General features: G+C 53.2%; 9 protein-coding genes across 9 annotated transcripts; 3 read left to right on the top strand and 6 right to left on the bottom strand.

The window, feature by feature from the left end:
- Window positions 1-122: 122 nt before the first annotated feature.
- Window positions 123-2,969, bottom strand: QC762_001530 (uncharacterized protein; the record flags this gene model as incomplete). Its single annotated transcript, XM_062883008.1, has 2 exons — window positions 123-2,281; window positions 2,340-2,969. 2 exons carry the CDS (start codon window positions 2,967-2,969, stop codon window positions 1,625-1,627), a joined length of 1,287 nt encoding a protein of 428 aa, XP_062741775.1. The 3' UTR covers window positions 123-1,624.
- A 722-nt stretch (window positions 2,970-3,691) lies between these two features.
- QC762_001540 (uncharacterized protein) lies at window positions 3,692-5,908 on the bottom strand (the record flags this gene model as incomplete). The annotated part of the gene is made up of 2 exons (XM_062883010.1): window positions 5,271-5,908; window positions 3,692-5,209 (listed from the first exon to the last, which is right to left on the bottom strand). Exons 1-2 carry the CDS (start codon window positions 5,334-5,336, stop codon window positions 3,692-3,694), a joined length of 1,584 nt encoding a protein of 527 aa, XP_062741774.1. The 5' UTR covers window positions 5,337-5,908.
- A 140-nt stretch (window positions 5,909-6,048) lies between these two features.
- Window positions 6,049-8,713, top strand: QC762_001550 (uncharacterized protein). Its single transcript, XM_062883013.1, has 4 exons — window positions 6,049-6,587; window positions 6,747-6,872; window positions 6,934-7,136; window positions 7,200-8,713. Exons 1-4 carry the CDS (start codon window positions 6,320-6,322, stop codon window positions 8,586-8,588), a joined length of 1,986 nt encoding a protein of 661 aa, XP_062741773.1. The 5' UTR covers window positions 6,049-6,319; the 3' UTR covers window positions 8,589-8,713.
- A 37-nt stretch (window positions 8,714-8,750) lies between these two features.
- On the bottom strand, window positions 8,751-10,730 carry QC762_001560 (uncharacterized protein; the record flags this gene model as incomplete). Its single annotated transcript, XM_062883015.1, has 1 exon — window positions 8,751-10,730. The coding sequence occupies one exon, from the start codon at window positions 10,728-10,730 to the stop codon at window positions 8,751-8,753; it is 1,980 nt and encodes a 659-aa protein (XP_062741772.1).
- Window positions 10,731-10,929: 199 nt separating this feature from the next.
- On the top strand, window positions 10,930-11,881 carry RPS20 (40S ribosomal protein S20; the record flags this gene model as incomplete). Its single annotated transcript, XM_062883016.1, has 3 exons — window positions 10,930-11,281; window positions 11,378-11,587; window positions 11,654-11,881. The coding sequence occupies exons 2-3, from the start codon at window positions 11,465-11,467 to the stop codon at window positions 11,879-11,881; spliced, it is 351 nt and encodes a 116-aa protein (XP_062741771.1). The 5' UTR covers window positions 10,930-11,281; window positions 11,378-11,464.
- Window positions 11,882-12,094: 213 nt separating this feature from the next.
- On the bottom strand, window positions 12,095-13,762 carry QC762_001600 (uncharacterized protein; the record flags this gene model as incomplete). The annotated part of the gene is made up of 1 exon (XM_062883024.1): window positions 12,095-13,762. The coding sequence occupies one exon, from the start codon at window positions 13,760-13,762 to the stop codon at window positions 12,095-12,097; it is 1,668 nt and encodes a 555-aa protein (XP_062741770.1).
- Window positions 13,763-14,342: 580 nt separating this feature from the next.
- On the top strand, window positions 14,343-14,623 carry QC762_001610 (uncharacterized protein; the record flags this gene model as incomplete). Its single annotated transcript, XM_062883027.1, has 2 exons — window positions 14,343-14,410; window positions 14,474-14,623. 2 exons carry the CDS (start codon window positions 14,343-14,345, stop codon window positions 14,571-14,573), a joined length of 168 nt encoding a protein of 55 aa, XP_062741769.1. The 3' UTR covers window positions 14,574-14,623.
- A 10-nt stretch (window positions 14,624-14,633) lies between these two features.
- Window positions 14,634-15,786, bottom strand: QC762_001630 (uncharacterized protein; the record flags this gene model as incomplete). The annotated part of the gene is made up of 3 exons (XM_062883030.1): window positions 14,634-14,836; window positions 14,887-14,951; window positions 15,011-15,786. 3 exons carry the CDS (start codon window positions 15,784-15,786, stop codon window positions 14,634-14,636), a joined length of 1,044 nt encoding a protein of 347 aa, XP_062741768.1.
- Window positions 15,787-17,535: 1,749 nt separating this feature from the next.
- QC762_0076850 (uncharacterized protein) lies at window positions 17,536-17,886 on the bottom strand (the record flags this gene model as incomplete). The annotated part of the gene is made up of 1 exon (XM_062883833.1): window positions 17,536-17,886. The coding sequence occupies one exon, from the start codon at window positions 17,884-17,886 to the stop codon at window positions 17,536-17,538; it is 351 nt and encodes a 116-aa protein (XP_062741767.1).
- Window positions 17,887-20,416: the final 2,530 nt, after the last annotated feature.

Genomic DNA, 20,416 nt, shown 5'->3' with positions numbered 1-20,416 from the left:
GGTGAACCAGTGGCTTTGGTTGACAATATTCGATATTGGAAACCTGTGTTTGCCGAAGATTCCATTTCGGTCAGGACGTAGTGCCAGTGGCGCTTTTCATGTTGATGTACCTAAGTCAGTCAGTCGGTAGCAATGTTCCAAAAACATAAAGGAAGTCGCATTGATGCATTGTTCGGCTAGGTATTCTTATTTGGAGTTACAATGAGAGATCTGTATTCTGAGCACTCCATTGTCTAGGTACCTATCTGAAGGTATCTCAGTGATTGATAGGTACCTTAACTCGTTTGCAAGGCGGCTCCCCATCTAACAACACCTCAAAGGCGGCTAGAAGAGAGAACGCGAGGCTTGGACTTAATAAGACAACACACAATAACCTCTTACGAACTCCACTGTCGAATGGGTACCATGTCAATGCAAATGGCCTCCCATGCGTGACTCAGAAAAGGATCATCTGCCATGTGGACTAGGTTAGCTACAATATACAATCGGCAAGGTGGGATCTATCATACTTGTCGCGATCATTTATTGAACTGGGTCAACACGGTTGAAATCAGGGGCCACAGGTCGGTGGTCGCGGAGGATATGATGTGGAAGCACGCCACTGGCATGAATGGCTTCGCATAATGACTCCCTGGCTGCCTGGAAAGCACGGCAGACAATGATGGTTGGCATCGCATTCTCCGGAGACGGGCCTAGCATAAAACTGGACCAAGCCAGGAAGACATCGTCCGGGAACTCCCAGTCATCTAAAACAACAGATAGCCTGGCTGACAATGCCTCTAACAGGTCCCTCGCTTGGCCGATCGCTTGCCAGCAGCGATTTATTCCAACTCTTGCGTGTGTGTATCCCTCTCCAAGGCAAGGATTGGGTTCCGGCTCGGTGGCGATGCGTGGTGACACCGAAAGCAATTTGCAAAATTAAGAAAGTAGCAGCATCATGCTCCTTACTGTAAGGTATAAGTCTCGTTTGGCGTTAGTGTACTCGGCCAGACACGGTTACGGCATGGCGAACAATGGAACAGCCAGGCAGCTAGTGGTGAAAACGAGAAAAAATAAGTGGTCTCGAATCTACAGGCTGGGTAGGGGGTCATTACTGCTGGCTTTTGGAAACTGCGTGTATTCGTTGGGCATACAGAATCCGCCCTACCACCCCCCAGCGAAAGTGGTTGAAGACATTGGTTCGGCACTTTGATTCGATATTTTTGGTTATGTGAATCCGTGCAGCGGCCCGTTCACCATCTTTGGCCTTTCCTACCCATAAACTCCTCCCAAGGACGTTACGACTTTGCCTTGCACCTACCGGGCAAAGTGAAACGAACGAGATCAGAGAGACACCAGAATTGCCACCTGCGGTACCCTTCACCCCGAACTCCGGCACATATGTAAAGAACTTCTCGTACTGGCGAGACCGCCTCATCGTTCTCAAAGAAGTCTTCGACGAAGCCGAACCAAGGACCCTCTCCCAATGGTGGTGGATCCGCCGCAAACCAGTACAATGAATGGTACACATTCTGGATGGCTGTTGTAGTCCTCACCCTAGGCCTCATCTTTGGCATCCTCCAGTCCACCAAAACCATCATTTCAACCCACAACGACCTCCACCCACCCCCCGAAGACACACCCCCTACCCCGCAAGAGAATTCCTCACCATCCCCCTAAACAACCCATCCACATACCCCTGGCTCCTCCACTCCCTCCAATCCCGCGTCAACAACCCCCACCCCTCATCATAATCCTGTATCCCCTCTCGCACATAATAACTCCCCGCCAACACCCAGATCGTCCACCCCGCCTTCTGGCTCGGCAGATAACTAGCCAAACAAGTCGCGTACGTACCCCGCCAGGTATTCGCATCCATCGCAAACCCAAACTCAGTCAACAAAACCGGGAACTGGATCTTTGCTTCAGACGTCATGGCTTTGAAACCCTTGTTAAAGAGGTTGTATTGCAGAGAGGAACAGCTATTTATCCCCGTTTCGTAGTTGTGGACTTCCAGCACGAGTTTGTTCGCATATCCGGGGAAGTCTGACAGAGAGAAACGGGTGTTCCCCGGGGAGAGGGTCGAACCATCGAAAAAAGGCGCGACGGTGGTGTCGTAGTTGATGCCGGAGAGGAAGATTAGCAAGGCAGGATTGGCTTTGCTGATGGCGGAGGCACCCTGTTTGTGGAAGTTGTAGAGGGATTGCCAGTTGTAGGAGGAGGAGCGGAGGGCGTTGTTGTTTGTTGGTTCGCGGGGCTCGTTGCGGAGGCCGATGGAGACTAGGCCGGCCCAGTTTCGGCCCTGTTGGGGGGTGTTAGATGGGAACGGGGGAAGGGGGAAGGGGGAAGGGGAAACACACGTGGTTAGCCATGTAAGACAGTCCTCTGACCCAGTTGGCGGTGTTAAAGTACGTGTCTCCCCACCAGGTGTTGCCGTCGGTGCCGGAGCAGCACCACATTCCTTTTGAGATGTGGTTGTCAAGATGGACATAAATCTGTTGCCTGGCTAGCTCGGCGGCAACGGCGTCGAAGACTTGGAGTCTGGTTGTCGAGGCGGTGAACTGTGGGTTCTTTGCGAGGACTTGGTTGAGGATTCTGGTGCCGTTGGCTTGGCCGAGTGCTTGGGTGAAGGCGCGCTGGATGGTAATGTCTTGTCCGTTGTTGGCATAGATTTGGTCGATCATTTCGATTGCGAAAGTGAGACGGATGGCGTTCATGCCGATGCTCTTGATTTTGGTGACGATGTATTCGATGGACTGATATTGCAGACCCTCCGGGATCATGACCTCGCCATGGCCGGGCCAGTTTGTGCCGGCGTACACGATGTTTTTGCCGGTTGTGTCGCGAATCTTCCCGGCGGAGGTGACAAAAGGGCCAAAGGGCCAGGATCCGGCCTGTCGGTTAGAGAGGTCATTTTGGTATTGGTTTTGGTGGCTTGGTGCTGCTTGAGTGAGGCTGGCCAGCGCCAGAAACATTGAAACAATCTTCATGATGACCCCAACGTGTGAGGAGACGAGGGTTTCTGTGGTCGTTACACATGATTGGGGCAATGCAGCATTTATCAGATGAACTCATGGCTTCTCCAACGGAGCAGAAGACCCTCGATAAATTGTGTTACATATTGAGCGGTTGATATGATGATGTCCTATACCATACCACAACGTCCCTGCGACCCGGACAGTTTCCCTTGAATAACTCCCACTGTCGTAGACAAGCACGTTTCAGGGTCTCGTGATCTCACCATCAACACCACCACAACGCTGATTCGAGCGTTTCCCGCAGGAGCTGGTCCGATATACGACGTGGTTCCTGTCCTGGGTGACATTTTGTGACTGCCGGCTCCGGTATCCCCGCATGTCCCGTGGGTGATCAACGTTGAGATGACTTGAAGACAACCCCAATGAAAGGTGCCTGTGTCATAGCAGTCTTATGGGTGGTGGAAGAGGTGACGTTGAAATTAAGCCGGGCACCCTTCTTTTACCGAGACAGGGGTCCACTTAACCAGACCCACTTCCCCACAACAGTTCCCCGCAGGAGCAAACTCCCAAAATCTCCAATTTCTCCACGAATCTCATTAATGAGATGGATATCGTGTTGTTTGAGGCGGTTCAATTTCCAACTATTTTGAGAATGCGTAAACAACAGTGCTATGCGTGATATATAGGCTCCCATTCAACGCCGGCCAGCCTTTCAAGATGCAACAACAACAATCTTACAGGTCCCTCCTCCTAAACTCAACCATACACCCATTCTTCAAGCTGGTAAATGTGTCGACCAACTGGAACTCACTCGGCTTCTCCCTGCCCATCTCCGCTCCGGGCTTGCCCTCTCCTGGATCCTCAACACCAACCGCCCGGCGAAGGTCATACATATACAGCACTCTCGCCAGGGTGATGCTCATCTCAACATACGCCAGGCCCTTCCCGATGCACCCTCTTGGTCCAATCGAAAATGGGCAGAACGCGCTCTGAGCCAATGCTACCTCCTGTTCCCTAACACCCGCCTCCTTCTCGCTACCTGAAGAAGCAACCCATCTCTCTGGCTTGTAGGCAAACGGCTCGGGGTAGTAGTTGGCATTGTGGTGGATGGTGTAGTGTGGTGTTCCGACAATCGTTCCCTCAGGTACCATCTCGCCGTCGATAGTCATACCGCCGGCCAAGACCTCTCTGGGCAACAGACCACCAACACTAGGCGACAAGCGCATAGCCTCATCGATGCAAGCGCGGAGGTAGTGGCAAGAGTTGAGAACGGGACCCAGTTGGATATCCTCCAGAGACGAGAACTTCTCTCTGATCTCATCTGTGACCTTCGCCAATGCGGCAGGGTTGCGGACGAGATAGAACAGAGTGGCAGCCATAGCGGTAGAGGTGGTGTCAGAGCCGGCAATAATCAGCAAGTTGGACTCCCCCCACAACTCGGGGGTGGTGAAGCCCTGTCCAGTTTCCGGGTCGCGCGCCTTGAGGAGATGGTAAAAAAAGTCGCGGCGGTCGGTCTCATCACCAAGAGCAGTGCGCTCGGTCAGTTGCTGGCGCGAATAAGCCATATATTTGGCGCGACCAGCAGCGATCTTGTGGAAGAGGATCTTATCGAGAGAGAGCTTGTTGACAATGGGCATAGTGCCGCACAGGAGATGTCTCTGGGCAGCTACACCGACGAGATCAACAGCGTACCTGTTGTCTGGCCTATCCAACATGTGGAAAGCCTTGCCGAAGCATAGATCACCGAGGATATCCATGGCCAGCCAGTTGCACCAGTCGGACATGTTCTTCGGCGCACTCCATCCCTTATTATCCTGGATGGCACGGCCATAGTCGCCGATGGCCTCGCAGAAAGTGCGGATGTTGGCCAGGATGTAGCGCTCTACCTCTTTGATGGCGCCATCGGAGAAGGCATGCGACAGAACACGGCGCTTGCGAGCGTGGAGGTCCCTGTCGCGGGCGTTGTGGGTGTTGGGAGCGGGATGGACGAAGGCATCGTAGAACTCGGCCTTCCTGACGTTGGCGCGGAAGCCGTAGATCTCCTTGAGGGCGGTGTTTGAGTTTGCACTGAGGGCGTTGGGACCGAAGCGGACGAATTTGCCATACTTCTCGTGCATGCGCCAGAACTCAAGATGGCGGTCGCCTCGCCAGGCGTAGTAGAGCATGTAGGCATCGGTGAGCTTGGCCAGGAGGGGACCTGGGTATTTCGCTAATGGGTGGAAGAAGACGCGGTAGATGACAAGACATGATGTCTTGAAGGTGGTTAGAAACTTGATTATGGTGATTGATCTGTTCACTAAGGTAGGTACTCACATAAAGAAGGCCGGCTACTGCTAATAGCCCCAGCCAAAGCTGGACATGTGCTGCGCCAAACGCCATGGTCGTCAACGGACAACTGACAGGCAGACAATCGATGCAGGTCAAGTTGGGTCAGGATAGCACAGAGGATAGCAAATGAAAATGGGAAGCAGAGGGCACATTTGTAAGAAACAGCACTCGGTCAGGATTACGCAACGGGGTCGACACCCGTGACAGTCTGGCACACCGGCATAAGAGACAGCTCCAACCAGGTTGCTCTTGTGCCGCCTCGTGATTTGCTCGTAGGAGATGGGATAGACGGCCCCGGACAGTCATGGCGGAAGCTGCTCGAGTAGACGGGCTTGGGGGTTGCTTAGTCCGAAGGTGCACGTCCGTCCGTTTCCTTACATCAGGGGGGACCAGTTCGGCTTGCGGCGGCTCAAAGCAGTGACAAGAGGTCTTATCAGCTTATCGGGTCGATGGGTTGCTCTGCATGATGATGTCGACATTCCTTTTGTGGAATTTGAACCCATGTCTTCTGATCGTTCCGATGGTCCCGATCGAATTATAGATGTGCGGAACAAGGAGCGGAAAGGGTGGACGGCCGCGAGAAGGAGGCTCGGCCGTGGGTGAGCGGCTCTTTGGGATTTACAACCTGCTTTGCACCACCGATTATTGGAGGACAGTCTTGAGAGGTTTGGACATCCTGGACTGTGGAGCAGTGATGCAACGTCAGATGGAATCCGGGGAAACAGAGATGATAAAAAGAGGTTGAGTCCGCCTCATCGTTTGGCTACTGGGCAGACTTTGTGGCAGGATGAATGCCCTCATGTACCTTTTTTTTTTTTTTTTTTTCAATACCGCTTAAAGCTTTCAAAAACACTGGGTAATGTCTGAAATACAAATTTCCTTAGGATATCGAACCCGAAATGCATATGCGATTGAGCTCTTGATTCCGGCGAACATGTTTGTATGTAGGTTCGTAGCTCGGCATGCACCGGCATTCTGTGGAAAGCCGGGTTTGACCCACAGGCTTGGCCAGTTCGCTGCGGGATGTGGATTCGATGGACAGCACCAGCCACATCCACATCCAGTCTTGGGTGGCTCCAACCTTCGCCAAGCTGCAAGGCTGCGGGAAGGCTGAGAATTCATGCCACCGCGCCGCTCTCTCAACCAAACGCGTTTTTGAGAAGAGCAAGTCAGTTGCGACCAACAAACCACGACAAAACGACACAACCACGTCATGGTACAGCAATAGTATCCGACACCTTGAAACAACCGGCATCATGACAGTTTGCAAATACTTTCAGCAGGGAAACTGCCGCTTTGGAAGTAGGACGAATCACTGCCTCTCTTTTCTTTGACGACGATCGCCTCACCACAATCGCTTTCCCTCGCAAGCACCACTGCCGAATTCACTCTCGATCGTCGTCACGAACAGTTTCCCATGAAGCAGTCGCGCTAACCTTTTTTTGTTGGCGCAATCTCTAGATAACTGCAGGTTTGAGCATCCAAGAGACGGGGGTTCGTCTCAGTCACCGTTTGGCGGCGGTGGGAACAGATTCAGCGCCCTTTCTGGAGGACAGCAGGGCGCATTTGGAGGGTCTAAACAGCCAGGTATGGATGTTAACTTGCCAGAGAACATCTCTGAGGCTCATCTAACAAATGGGATATGTAGATCAACCCGTGTACGCCGGCCTGAACGAGGAAGCGATTCGAAAAGACCTTCAGAACGAACTACCACAATGGATATTCTCCTGCTACGGCCCGGGCAAAGATGCGCCAGACAACCTGTTCGGCGGCTACCCCCGTGAGCAGCAACCAGAGGAGCTCAGGATACATTTCATGAAAGGTCAGGCAGCGGGGGAGGCAGAAGCAGCCGTAAGTCGACCAGAGATCAGGAAAATGGACGCTGGGAGAATCATTTGTTAACACGATGGGCAGATGAACGAGATTATGCAACTGCATCAAGTAGCACGACAACAAATCGAACACACGCTGAGCAACGTACCCGCCGCTATCCAGCACGTTCATGACGGGATCAACAGACATCCAAATCGTCACGACATATGCAAACAAGGAACAGTGGGCAACACTGGAACAGCGTTCGGACAGCCAGCGCCAAATGCTTTCCAGAGCTCACAGCCTGCCTCGAATCCCTTTGGTGCTACCGCTCAACCCGCTGCTGGAGGTTTTGGTCAGCCAGCTGCGTTGGGTCAGAAGCCCAACCCATTCGGTGCGCCAGCCTTTGGACAGCCAGCCCAACCAGCCGCTACCCCATCACCCTTTGGGCAACCAGCTGCACCGTCGGCCTTTGGACAGCCAGCCGCCCTGGGAGCAAGCAATCCTTTTGGGAAGCCAGCATCAAGCGGTTTTGGCCAGCCCAGCGCCCTAGGGGGTGGCAACAAGGTCTTTGGCCAAGCCGCAGCACCGGCATTTGGCCAGTCAGGATTTGGGCAGACAACACAGGCACCAAGCGCTTTTGGTCAACCAGCTGCCTTGGGCGCCACGCCAAGCCCATTTGCTGCTGCCACTGCCGCCGCGAACACCGCCCAACAGAATCCCAGTCCATTTGGGCAGCCAGTGCAAAACCCATCACCTTTTGGGGCACCGGCACCCCCTGCTGCCAATGGCTTTGGCCAGCCCGCCGCAACCCCAAGTCCATTCGGAGCTCCAGCAGCGGCTCCAGCATCGAACCCCTTCGGGGCAGCTTCTCAGCCAGCACAAAACACACCATCTCCGTTCGGGCAACCAGCAGCCCCTGCCGCCAACCCTTTCGGACAACCAGCTCCAGCGGCGGCTGCTCCCTCACCATTTGGAGCACCCGCCGCTCCAACGGCTACTCCCTCGCCATTCGGAGCTCCTGCCGCCACGACTGCTGCCCCGAGTGCGTTTGGCCAGCCCGCTACTGCACCAGCACCCAGCCCCTTTGGCGGAACCACCGCTACGGCCCCTCAGCCTACTCCGCAGCAAGGGGTGGGACCATATGGCCCTAGCGCCACTCGCAGCCACCCCCCTTTGTCGTCATATGCCTCAAAGAACCCCGACAACACCCTTGGGATGTTCAAAGGCAGACCCGTCATGTATGAAGTGGTCAAAAGCCAGGGGGAGAAGCCTATTCCGGTTATCAGGGGGTTTGACGGGTCGATTCAGAAGATTTGGAATCCGAATGGTGCGCCGAATTACACGGCTGAGACGGAGGCCGAGCCAGAAAAGTACAATGATCCAACGGTGCAACGTCAATGGATGATGTTTGTAGAGACGGGAAGGTTTGAGAATGGGATCATGCCGGAGGTACCGCCAAAGAGGGAGTTTTGTGTTTGGGATTTCTAAAGCGAAGGATGGCATAGGGTTGTATAATCAATGGAGACAAACGGCATGGTTGGGGGCGTTATGGGGGGGTTGTATATAGCTTCTTTTCTTTCTACACTAGCGCAAAAAATGCAACTGTTTAAACGATATTGATGGCCAACTGATGTTCGTTGACAAGGTGTCTTAACCAGCAAAACCACCCCTGGCCATCTTTTTCGCCCGTTGATCACGTCTGTTGTGGTTGGCTCGGCTGCCCTTGTTGGCTTCTTTTCTCCGTCTGGCGGCATCATCTTGGGGTCCCGACTCTCCAGATTGCTGAGCACCACCCCTTCCACCACCACCACGTCCACCTCTTCCCCTGTTTCCACCACGTCCCCTATTGTCCCTAAACCCACCTCTCGAAGGCCCATCACCATCCGTATCCTCCTCTCCCGCAACCCACCCCGTCCTCTGGATCTCAACCTGCTCACCACTCCACTCGCCATACCTCTTCTGCAGCCTCTTCTGCAGGTTCACATCCCGCTGCAGCATCACCGCCCACCCCTCAACCTGCTCATCGCTCATGCCCGTCTCGGCCCTGAGCCTGATCCTCTCGGCGTGCTGCCTCGATTCCTTGTCCCGGGCGAAGAGCTTGGGGTTGGCCTGGTAAGTGCGGAAGAGGTGGGCCTCCGCCCCGTCGGGGAGGATCTCGTCCCCGAGGGAGGTGTCCACAGTCCCCCCTACGTCTGCGGCGTCGTAGGTGTCGTCGCGTTCGTCGTCGTCTGAGTCGAAGGCGGCGAGGGCGGAGAGGATGGCTGCTTTGGCGGGGGCGGTGGATTTATCTCTCAGGAGGGAGTCGGCGGTACCGGGTTTTTTGCCGAGGTGAAGCGTGCCGGTTAGGAGGGCGAGGTCTTCGTCATCGTCGTCTCGGGCAGGGGGGAGAATGGGGGAGATGGGGGGGGTGGGGCGGGGGATGAGGGAGGAGTGTCGGCGGATAGTGGGGGGTTTGACGGGAGATAAATCCTCTGAGCGGTCGAGGGAGGCGAGGTGGGGGGGGAGGGAGTTGTCGAGTAGGTGGGCGATGACTTGTTCTGTTGAGTCGTGGTACTCGTCTAGGAGTTTGGAAATGAAACCTGAGCCGAGTTCTGGGAAGAGGTCCTGGACTTGGGAGATGGAGGATAGCCGGTGGATGTGGATTTCTTGGTGTTGGCCTTCGGGTAAGGCGAGGGATTTGCCTTTGTCGATTTTGCGCTTGATGAGGCGTTTTGGTTTGGGGGGGAACAAAGTGGAGGAGGTGGGCTTTTTGAAGGCGGCGAGGGAGGAGATGACGGTTGTGGTGCGGGTTGAGACATTGGGATCGAGCTTCCGGGAGAGTTGTGTGAGTAAAGGGGTGGAGGTGACCAACTCGGCGACGAGGGAGTCGTTCACGTTCAAAGGGCCAGATTTGTGAGTGTCGGCGGCGGATTTAAGGGAGTAGAGGTGGTCGGTTAGGGGGCCGACTTTTTGGGCGTCGGCGAGGCCGATGAGGCAGACGTAAAGGGTTGAGATGAGTGAGCGGCGGAGCGGTGGGTTGGTAATCTTATAGCAGGATATGAGACCGTCGAGGAAGTCACTTCCTGCGAGGAAATACTCGGCCACAAATGGGGAGGCGTGGATGAGGTTGTTGACTTGTTCGAGGCGGGATTGGATGCCGTTGAGGTCCCCGCCACTTAGGCCGGCATCGAGATTCTTGATGAGGAACTTTTTCAGACCGGCGAGTGATGTTTCCAGATAAGACCGTGAAGCTTCCGATAGAGTATCAAGAAGGATAGTGGTTTTCTTCTTTCCATACACCGTGCTAACATCCGACAAGAAATCCCATTGCGCCAAGCTGCTTGGTGATGCTGATGACTGAAGCAGTTTCGTGATGAGCTGATAGGTGCCCCTGAGGAGTCTCTTAGCTGCAGGCGATGGTCCAAGAATCCCAACTCCATTTTGTGCCGTTTCCTGTGTAAAAGATGTCAGGAAGCTTGGTAAACTCTCATCTTTAACTGAAGCTGAGTTGAAGTCGGCATCTGAAAGGGACAAGTGGCTATCAATGAGCGCTACCCAGGCATCGAGACAAGCAGCCCACTCATCAGCCGGTAGCTGGTCACGCCAAGCGGTGAGAGGAAAGAGTGCAAAAGCTGGAAGTCGTGAGGCCATTTTTGGGGTCGGTCGTTGCAGAAGCTGAATATGGAAGTGTCCTAGTCTAAGTGAGGGTGACAGGGAAGAGTGTGCCAAGAGTTGAAGGTGAGAGAAGGCTTGATGCCAAAAGCCAAACAGGCAAGGTGACTTCCAGCAGCAACTCAGGTTCTTGGAAGCAATGAGAAACTCAGAGATTGTGATGTCGTCCAATGCTCATCCAAAGACCGTCCAGCGACCTTCTATTTATGCATCCAACTTAATGTCCTGTCTACGCCCCTTACAAACAGCAATTGCCCCTCCAAAGGTCAACTACCCAGACGCCGAATGTGTCATTGACCGAGGGGCAAGCCACGGATGGCCCCACCATAACCGAGCTGGCAGCACTAGCCACTTCCATCCCAGCAATCACCAGCCACAGTCGCAAACTGGCCCGTGCGTGCCCTGCAACCCCCACCAGAGCTCAATCCACCAAAATTACCCAAAATTCCCGTCAAAAAGAAAAGCTCGTGAAGTTTTCTCTTCCGCATCGCCAATCCAGCCGTAATCGCCTTCATCACGTTACCGAAACGGTATGTTCTCTCGCCTTCTCCCTGTCTACTCGGCAGAAAGATATTCCTTTTTCGCAGGTGCATTCCCACTAACCTTCTTTTTCCCCGTCTCTCTAGCATCGCCGTTCGAGTCTTGAGGGCACCTTCCAACCAAACCTTTCTTCCATAGCCAACCTCAACCCACCCAAACCAAACACCGCCAAGATGTCCGGCTACAACAAGGAGAAGGAGTTCGGCGAGGCCCCCAAGGTCCACAAGATCAGAATCACTCTGTCTTCCCGCAAGGTTCAGGCCCTCGAGAAGGTCTGCTCTGAGCTCCTTGAGCGCGTACGTACCCTCCACAGGATCGACATTTGGTTGCGTAGCAGTCTCTAACACAACTCCCGAATACAGGCCAAGTCCAAGGACCTCAAGGCCAAGGGCCCCGTCCGTCTCCCCACCAAGACCCTCAAGATCATGACCCGCAAGACCCCTTGCGGTGAGGGTTCCAAGACCTGGGATCTCTACGAGATGCGCATCCACAAGCGCCTCATCGACTTGACCGCCCCCACCGAGGTCGTCAAGCAGATCATCATCAACATCGAGGCTGGTGTCGAGGTCGAGGTTACCATTGCTGCTTAAATGCAGTCTAATGGGGACAGCTAAAACCTATGGCTGGAGGAAGAAACAAAAAAATACAAATGTCTGGGAGGTCCTCCTTGAAACAGGAGACTGCGGTAGTCGTGAATTGAACGAATTCCCAGGCGACAAACACTGAACGGTTGCCATGTGACGTGAAGATGATGCCCAAAATCGCTATGCATATTTTCCCTACGGCATGATATCCAAGACGTCCTACTTCTTCCTCTGCTTCACCATATCCCTCTCCAACTGCCAAATCCTACCCCTCTCCTCGGTCGAGTCTACCGGCCATGGCTTCCCCTTGTTTAACCTCCTCATCAACTCTGTCTCCTTGGCTCTGTACACCTGCGGTGTAATATACGTCCCCTTCAGCCACCTGCTCCCAGTAGAAGTCTCAAACTCCCTCCTCCCATGCAGCACCCTCGAGTTGTCAAAGATTACGCACTCCCCTGGCTTCATCTTGACCTCGTACATATTCTCCTCCTTTTCCAGCAACCTCTGAAACTTCTCCGCTGCGTCCCTCCACCTCCGCAACCGGTTGTTCTTATCCTTGGCTGGAAAGCTCGTTTGGAACGGCGGCGCCCAGTGGGTGATGAACGGTGCGCCGGTGTTGGGATCTGCTTCTATCGTCTTGCGGGTGGCGTAGTAGTGGTGTCCTCCCTTGTCGTAGCCAAAGTGAACGTCGGTTTTGGTCAGGATGTCGTAGGCCTCGGGGTCGGTGTTTAAGAGTTGGAGTGCGGCGTGGACGCCATCACTGAAAAGGGACTCGCCCCCTTCGCAGCTGTTGGCTAGGCAGTGGAGGAGTTGCAAGCGGGGGATAGGATCGTGGTACATGAGGTCTTGGTGAAGACCCAAAAAGACGTTGGTGTAAGCTACGTTCTCGGCGCGTGGTTTTGACTTGACGTCCCAGGTCCAGCCGTAAAAGGTGTACTGCAGTGGACCGATGCGGTTGGCGATGTTGATGACGGAGTGTTCTTCTTGTGGGACGTTCTTGAGGAAGATTAGCCCTGTCTTGGTGAATTGCTCAAAGGCAGTCCAGAAGGCTTCATCGTTGTTGCGCCAGTCGTTGTAGTCGATGTGACAGGCCCCGGAGCGGACTAGGTCGGCGTAGGAGGCGTTGTCCCAGAGGGTTCGGGGGATGGGTGGTTGGAGCTGGATGCGGGGGTTGTTGTTGTGGTACAAGAGGTTGAGCTCGCCGGCGGAGAGGACGGTGCGGTGGGACTCGCCGTTGCTGATGGGGTCGTTTTCCCAGATGATCTCGAGGGAGCCGTCGCTACGGACGCGGACGTTGTCGCGGCTTGTGGCTGGGACTTCGGGCAGGTCGGTGGTGGAAAAGGTCTTTTGGCCGGAATCTGGATCCAAGCACTTGGGGCAGTTACAAGAATCGCGCAGCCAGAGACGGGAGAGGATCATGAGCTTGGCGTCTTCGGCCTCGGGGGCAGGAATCAGCTTGACCCATTGTGCGTCCAACTTGGCGTCGCTGAACAAGGGGGCGTCCTGGCTGATGTATTCTCTTTCTCCTAGAGTGGGCTCGATCGTGTTGGGGATGCCTCCTTTTGTCGCGACAAGTTGTTCCCTCTCTTCCTGCAACTGGGCAACCAACTCCTTCAAATCCTCCACCTCTTTTCGCAGCGCCGTCTCATTCTCAGTTGCCTTCAGTGTTGGTGAAGTATTATAGGGGCCCGTCAATTGGCTCTGATTCCCTGTCAACCGGAGCCTCTGCTTGGTATTCGTGGATACGTGGAAGCGTCGAGCGAAGTGCGGCTGAGCGGCGGGAAATGTGAGCGTTCGGCTGGGAGTTGCGCAAACCCGTGGGGTCGTCAGAGCACCCCTGGCCGGTCGGAGCGCGACGGGGAGGGAAATGCGCGCCGGGAGTGTCATGGTGAGCGCGTAGGGTATCGGTGGGAAGAATGGCTTCAGATGGATCGGGACATGTCGAGGAAGGATATTATATGAAATCGAACCACACTGGGGTCAGGCGCGTGGGTTGGAAGTGCCGGGAGGTGGCCGAACCTCGGTCATGAGGGTCTCTTTGAAGAGGCATCGCTCGGTTGTTGCATCAGACCCACCTCTGATAAGATCGTGAGCGCCATTTTGCGGGGTGTTGTGCGTCGTTTGGCGGCTTGTCCTTTGGCCCGATGGTAACCACCCCTCTTCTGTTGCAGGTGGTGAGATTCTAGCTTGGGATTCAGCTGACAATCCAAGTAGGATATGATCTGTCGTTCCTGGTGGTGTAGTAGTGCGTCCAGGGAGACCACAGGCAATAAACAACCCTAACCCACAGACATCAACAGCTGCTCATGAGGGACAACTGACGTCATCCCTTCACCCCACCATCATGAGGCTTCTCAGCCCCGGGCCCCTTATTTCTTAAACTATTCTGCTGAAAAAGCTTTCCTGTCGCAATCTTTCTTTCACACCATTTTCCACTACAGAACACTTACCAACATTCTCGCTCAGTATGGATGCCAATAATCCCCTGTCAGACCGCGAGAAGGCGCTGGAGAACGAGTACATTCGCAAGAAGGAGTAGGTTTTAAATTCCAATAACGGTTCATTTGCTTGCAGTCTACTTGCTAACTGCGGACTCAGGATTCAGATGGCCAAAGAGAGAGCCGCTAAAAAACAAGCTGGTTCTGGGCGTCGCAGTCCCATCGCACAAGGGTCGCAAGATGTAAATAAGGACAAATAAGGAGCGCGCAAAATTACAACCTAATACAATCATTTTATTTACACTCTCTTCTTCTCCCCGTCATACTGCCGAGTGTGCTCGTGAAGATGGCCACGACAATGGCTGCTGGGAATTCATCGAGTCTGCAGTCTCCTTACTGTTCTGCTTCTCGACATGATTATCGTGCAGCTCCTTGAATAACACTCGCAACACAGGAATGCAGCTCGCCATGATGGTTGTTCCTATCTCAGCCGACGTCCAGATCAACAGGAGGCAGCCCTCGTCTATCGTTTATGAGCGTTGACCTCGATGATAACGGATGCGTGGTACTCACAGGTAAAGTTCTTCGACCCCAACAACACCAACTTGGACGACTTAATAAAAGCCCAGACTCCAGCCCTGTTCAACACATGGTCAGCCAAATCTTCATAGGAGATCTCAACCGAAATATTACTTACACAACCCCCATACTCATCCCCACCACAACACCTAACTTCTCCTTCTTCCTCATCTGCAACCCCCAGACCAACCTCCACGGCAACAGCGCCAGCACAATATCACACACCCCGCTGTACACCCCGCAGAAAACCCCATAGTAATTCGTGGCATGCACATCCCAGCAGGTTCCCTCATTACTAAGATCCCAGTTCTTACTGATTGGGTTACACTTCACCCAGACGACCACCGCCTGGACAATCATGAGCGCGTTCATACTAACCAGCACAAACCAAGCAATGTTCCGAAGGACGCTACCAGAAGGTGACAATCGGAGGATGGTTATGGCGAATGACGTCTTGGACCACACAATGGTGAGGATGGTGATGCAAGACCCAAGAGTGGCGCCCACGAAGGCGATGGTGGGGTGGTGGGAGGGGGGGATGTCACAGGGGTAGCGGCCGAAGCCGAGGTTGATGACTAGTTGGCAGATGACGGCGCAAGCTATGAACATGAGCCAGCTGAATATGAGGACGTAGTCGTCCCACCAGAGGCCGCGGGAGCGCCATTTCTTGCAGTAGATGCGGAGGAACAGGAATACGGTTGAGAAGGCGAGGAAGGACCAGATGGTGCGGGAGACGGTGGGGCCGCCGTCGGGGATGGGGTATTCTGGAGGGAGGAGACCGAGGGCTTTGAGGTCGCAGTATTCGGTTGAGGAGGGGTCTGGGGGCTTGGTTGAGGGGCTGGGGGTGGTGTGTCGTGGGAGGAGGAACTGTGGGATGAAGTACTGGGAAATCATTGTAAAGAGCCCAGGTCTAAAGGACTAATCCTCTGTTGTAAGTGATGTAAAGGCAATTTGAAGGATCTTAGAAGATCCAGGATCTTGATAAGGCCATGACAAGGAAGGTAAGCAGGAAGGAATCCCTGAACCCCTTGGCAAGGCAAAACGGTGTCTTTATAAAGTCGCCATCTCTATGAGGAGTACTGACAGGAAACACAAAACTCAGCCTGGGAAGCAGATATGTGGCTCGGCAGCGGCCCGGACCAGACCTTCACGGCACCAATGACCAGAAAGGTTGCCCCTAGACGCAGGGATAATCGGTACCGAAGCACGACAACCATGTGCTCGGGGGGCCAATGTGTGGAGGTGAAACATGCAGTTGGCTTTCTACACGTCCATCTTTCCCTGGTGTAATCACCGCTGTGAGGCCTAGGGGGGGTGGGTTGGGTGTAGGTCTCATTGGCTGATATTTTTTGGTGGTGGACAGAGCAGTTATTTCCCCTCCGGGTTATGGGCAGTCGTGGGTCCGAATGCACCGGACTTGTGATATCTCCATTGGTGTGGAAATCCTCTTGAGCTGTTCGTAGCTGCGCCGCTCGGTAGATGGGTTGATCATACCTCAAACTCGGCTAGAATATAAGCACTTGTGATGATACTCCTGCCTTCGGCTCCGAGAAACGGGGAGAGTCCATTCTGGGATCACAGTACACATCTTCAACCCCAGAAGAGATGCCGAAGTGATGTTACTTTCATCAGGGTGAGTGACGCTAAAACCAGGCCCTGAGACGAGGCGACCATGGACACAACATGTCTAGCCCCGATGAAAATAGGGGCATCGTTGGATACAACAGTGTAACTGAACTGGATCAAAGTTCCACAGAATTGCTGCATGTCATCATCTTTCAACATGCCGTGCTCGGGTACACAAGCAAAGCCACTCGACACAATTTGATTTGCGGGGCATGCCGAATGGACTTGCGCCGTGCAAGTACCGAAAAAACAGGTCCAACGACTGAAGCCACTCAGCTGTCTGTGTAACATGGCGCTGATCACCGCAGAACTATGAAGCCGGATCCCCCGACTATTTACTTCCAGTAGAGATAGGGTTCCAATTCATGAGTTGTCAGAATGATCGTGTTGAGGCCTCACTTAACTCATAGAATGAAGGTTGTGTTAGACCATGACAACCGTTACGTTCTTGCACTACCCCTTCAGCCTTAGGAAGAAGCCAGAATCGTGGGATCGATGTCGACTCCCGAGAGCTCGGTGTCTGGAAAATGCCCATGCAAACTGCGCAAAGTATGGGGACAAGTTCATGTGATGTGAGGTCATATCGGACGCGGCAAACTGGAGGATATCAACTTGACTTGATGAAACTCTTGATTATCTATTGAGGGGGAAAAAGTAGGGAATCATGGCGAGGAAGCAGTAGCAGTTCCCCGCATCTTAGACTTTCAGGAAGGAGAACTGCCCACTTGATTGGCCTGTTTGTTGATAGGAGCGCAAGAGTTGGGAGCCACGCGGCGGGGACCAGCAACCGACAATGCTTGGGCCTTACCACAAGACTTGACTACCCGAGGCTGAACAAGGTCACTCGTCCAACCTGCACTACATGTATCGGCACCTGCTTCAAGAGCAATAATTCGCTGTCGTTGGTAACTGGATGATATATTTCAGTTTGCTCTACGCCCTGTATCGCGTCGCCTTTTCATCCAAACCATCCTCCGCTCCACAAAGAAGGAAAAAGTCCATTCGGCCATCTCCATCCTAAAGCAAAATTCGAGTGCGAAATTTTGCGCGTTTTTTCTGGGATTTTGAAGCGCGCTCGCCAGCGGTGCCGCCAGATGTGATCTGGTCGGCATAGCGCTTATCCGCTGCCTCTGTCGAGAATAAGTGCTCGAAGCCCGGAGGCAGCCGTAATGTCGAAATCCTGGACGTACCGATGGGGCGAGGGAGAAGAGGGGTGGGTATCCTCTGAAGAGTGCTCACTGGCAAGGGCTCACTCTCAGCCACCAAGTCCGCAAGTGTGTGGGGCTTTTCCGGCTGCTTTTTGTCCTCTTTTGATTGGTATAGGGCCAAAGGAATGACGGGTCGAAGGGTGAGATGGTCAAGAGTCATTTTGATGGGCGCGTGGTGCGGGAGTGGCTTTTCTGATTATTTTTGTCAGGTTGCGTGTTCAAGGCTACATCAGATAGGTGAGATGCTCACCCTTTTGTTTTGGCTTGGTAGATGGGTGTCCTTTCTGATTGTTCAAAGGTGTGTTTGGTTTGTTCTCTTGATGTAGTTGTTGCTTGGTGGTCTTCTTGATGACTATTTGCTACAACAGGAAAGGAAGCACAAGGAAGTTTACATTCATGCTGGAGAGGACACTCTAAAGTGGGCCTGTGAAGAGACTCACAACTCATGGTATTATCCTCCGACCTATTCACGTTCCTTATTGTTGGAAATATTGACAATCACAAGTGGGTTTGCGGATGAATGTAAGGCTAAACCGAGCAAATGCAAATCGTAGGATCGACGGTTGCACTCATTCAAGGTTGGAGCAGGGCTTGGGTGAGATTTGCAGTTGGACTACAACTTCCTGGTCATGGAGTATATCCATGTATGGACATCGGACACTCCGCTGTTTCGATACTTCGTTTTACCAAACAGTTTCATCACGTCAATTTCGTGCCTCTCCAACTGTCTGGATTTGGCACCGAATGTAGCCTTAAGGCTGAAGGTTGTATTTGTGATTGACTTGGAAAAGATTTGAGTTTATCAATAGAGGTATGTTGATGTCTTGGCTTCATCCCATGGAGTATGAACTCTTCCGAAGAAGCAACAGTGTCCCTGCTGCACCGCTGCTAATACAACATGATCCAGGAACACAAGATTGCCAACCAAGAGACACAACCCTAATCCAAATCAAGATTCCATATCTCCCTTCCACTGCTACTTCTAGTTGCACCTCCCACCACATGCTAAAGCCTCGTGTAATACGCGAGTGCGTGCCACGACCCGGGCTCTGTTCTCTGCAGTTACGTGATTCCGAGCAACGGGCACACGAAGAGTGCTGTCATCCAGAATCACCGCGGGACTGCTCTCGGGTGTCCTGGGATCCTGCCTCAAAGACGCGCCGATGGGTCGGGGTAAAGCGTGTTTGGGAGAGGGTCTGTCTCAGCTACTAACTCTGCGAGTGTCTGGTGCTCGTGCCGACACCGGGCAGGTGGAGTTCACTGTCTTGACAGGCCTGGGTGTGATTGTATGGTTGAGATCCTGTTCAGGGTTGTGTCCACCAAAGGGCGACTCTGAGCCACCATGTCTGGGAGTGTATCGGTATCCTGGACCTGGGTCCGTTGAATCCCCTATTTCATTGCTTATCCACCCAAATTCTTCTACCAACAAGCCAACCCCTTAGACCATGTCAAAGAAACCAAGAGCAACTAGAGCACAACAGTTATGTAACTCGATGATCCCAGGTAAAATTCCCGACCCGCAGAATCCCGTATCTATCTTCCACCATTACCTACTCTCGCTCTATTGTAAAGCCCGAACGAGCGCCTGAATACGAGCAGAGATACGAGCTCTCGTCGCGGCAGAAAGACGGCTTTTGGGCGCTGACTAGCCCTGCCGCCACTCACGATGCTGCGTTTCGGTGCTTCTGGTAAAGTTGTTTTAAAGTTCTGAAGCGTTATTGGTGTTAATGGTTCTCCGGGCTCTTGGCCGATCGGGCGAGGGAGGTGGTTGGTGGGCGTCCGCTTCAAGGTCGAGTTTGGTAGCGGCTCACTGTCCGCCACCAAGTCTGAGAGTGTTTGGGGGTGCTGCTGTCGCAAAAGGTGAGAGGTTCCTTGTTTTGATGACCCGGGGGGTAGCGTAAGGTGATGTTGATGGTTTTATCTGGCAGCGGATTGCTGTCGGCTACCAAGTCTGACAGCCTAGGGTATTTTTCCTGCGGTTTTGTCTCTTGTGAAGCCTCTGTAGATTGTTAGTGTTCTGCCGATGAAAGACGTGTCCTGGTTGAGAGAGTACATGATGATATTGTAGATTGGCACCTACTAAGCTTTCTTGAGGCTTTGCTTGCTTACTTAGTTGTGAGCGGCGGGTACCTTGTGACTGAATGAGAATGCCTCGTGTGAACGGTCATGGGAATCCAAGAAAAGAAGGAGTAAGAAGACTAACAAGAGACATATATATTCTATGGAAGATATACTTGGGAGAAACTCTGCATCAGAAAAGTGGGCTGGTGAACAGACACCGCAAGACTGTGTGGAATCATCTGTATTCACCTTCTTCACTGTTGGGAATATTCACCATGACTAGTGAATCTCCCCCAAAGTAGACTTTTGTCGTCGGCCAAGGCCCATCGGTTGAACATGAAGGTAAGTGCTCGACGTTCACAAACTGTGACTTGTGTAAGGTACCTAAGAGGGCGCCGTCGAGGATAGCACGTCATATACAGCGGCTCTGCCTTGGAAAAGGCCTATAAATATCAAGAGGAGAGTTTGCTTGCGGCACTCAGAAAATATGCTGATGTTACCTAGTACACGGTATTGCTTAGTTCTGCAGTGTCTCATAGGCATCGTGAAACTCCTCGTCAGTATCTGATTGCTCCATGACGCATTCAACCTCCCCATCCTTAGCTCTGGTTGACTGTCACACGGGCCCA

The sequence above is a fragment of the Podospora pseudocomata genome, chromosome 5, assembly GCF_035222375.1.
Source record: "Podospora pseudocomata strain CBS 415.72m chromosome 5, whole genome shotgun sequence".
Lineage (NCBI taxonomy): Eukaryota > Fungi > Ascomycota > Sordariomycetes > Sordariales > Podosporaceae > Podospora > Podospora pseudocomata.
Note: the sequence above shows the minus strand (reverse complement) of the source record. Positions and strands in the feature narration are given on the sequence as shown.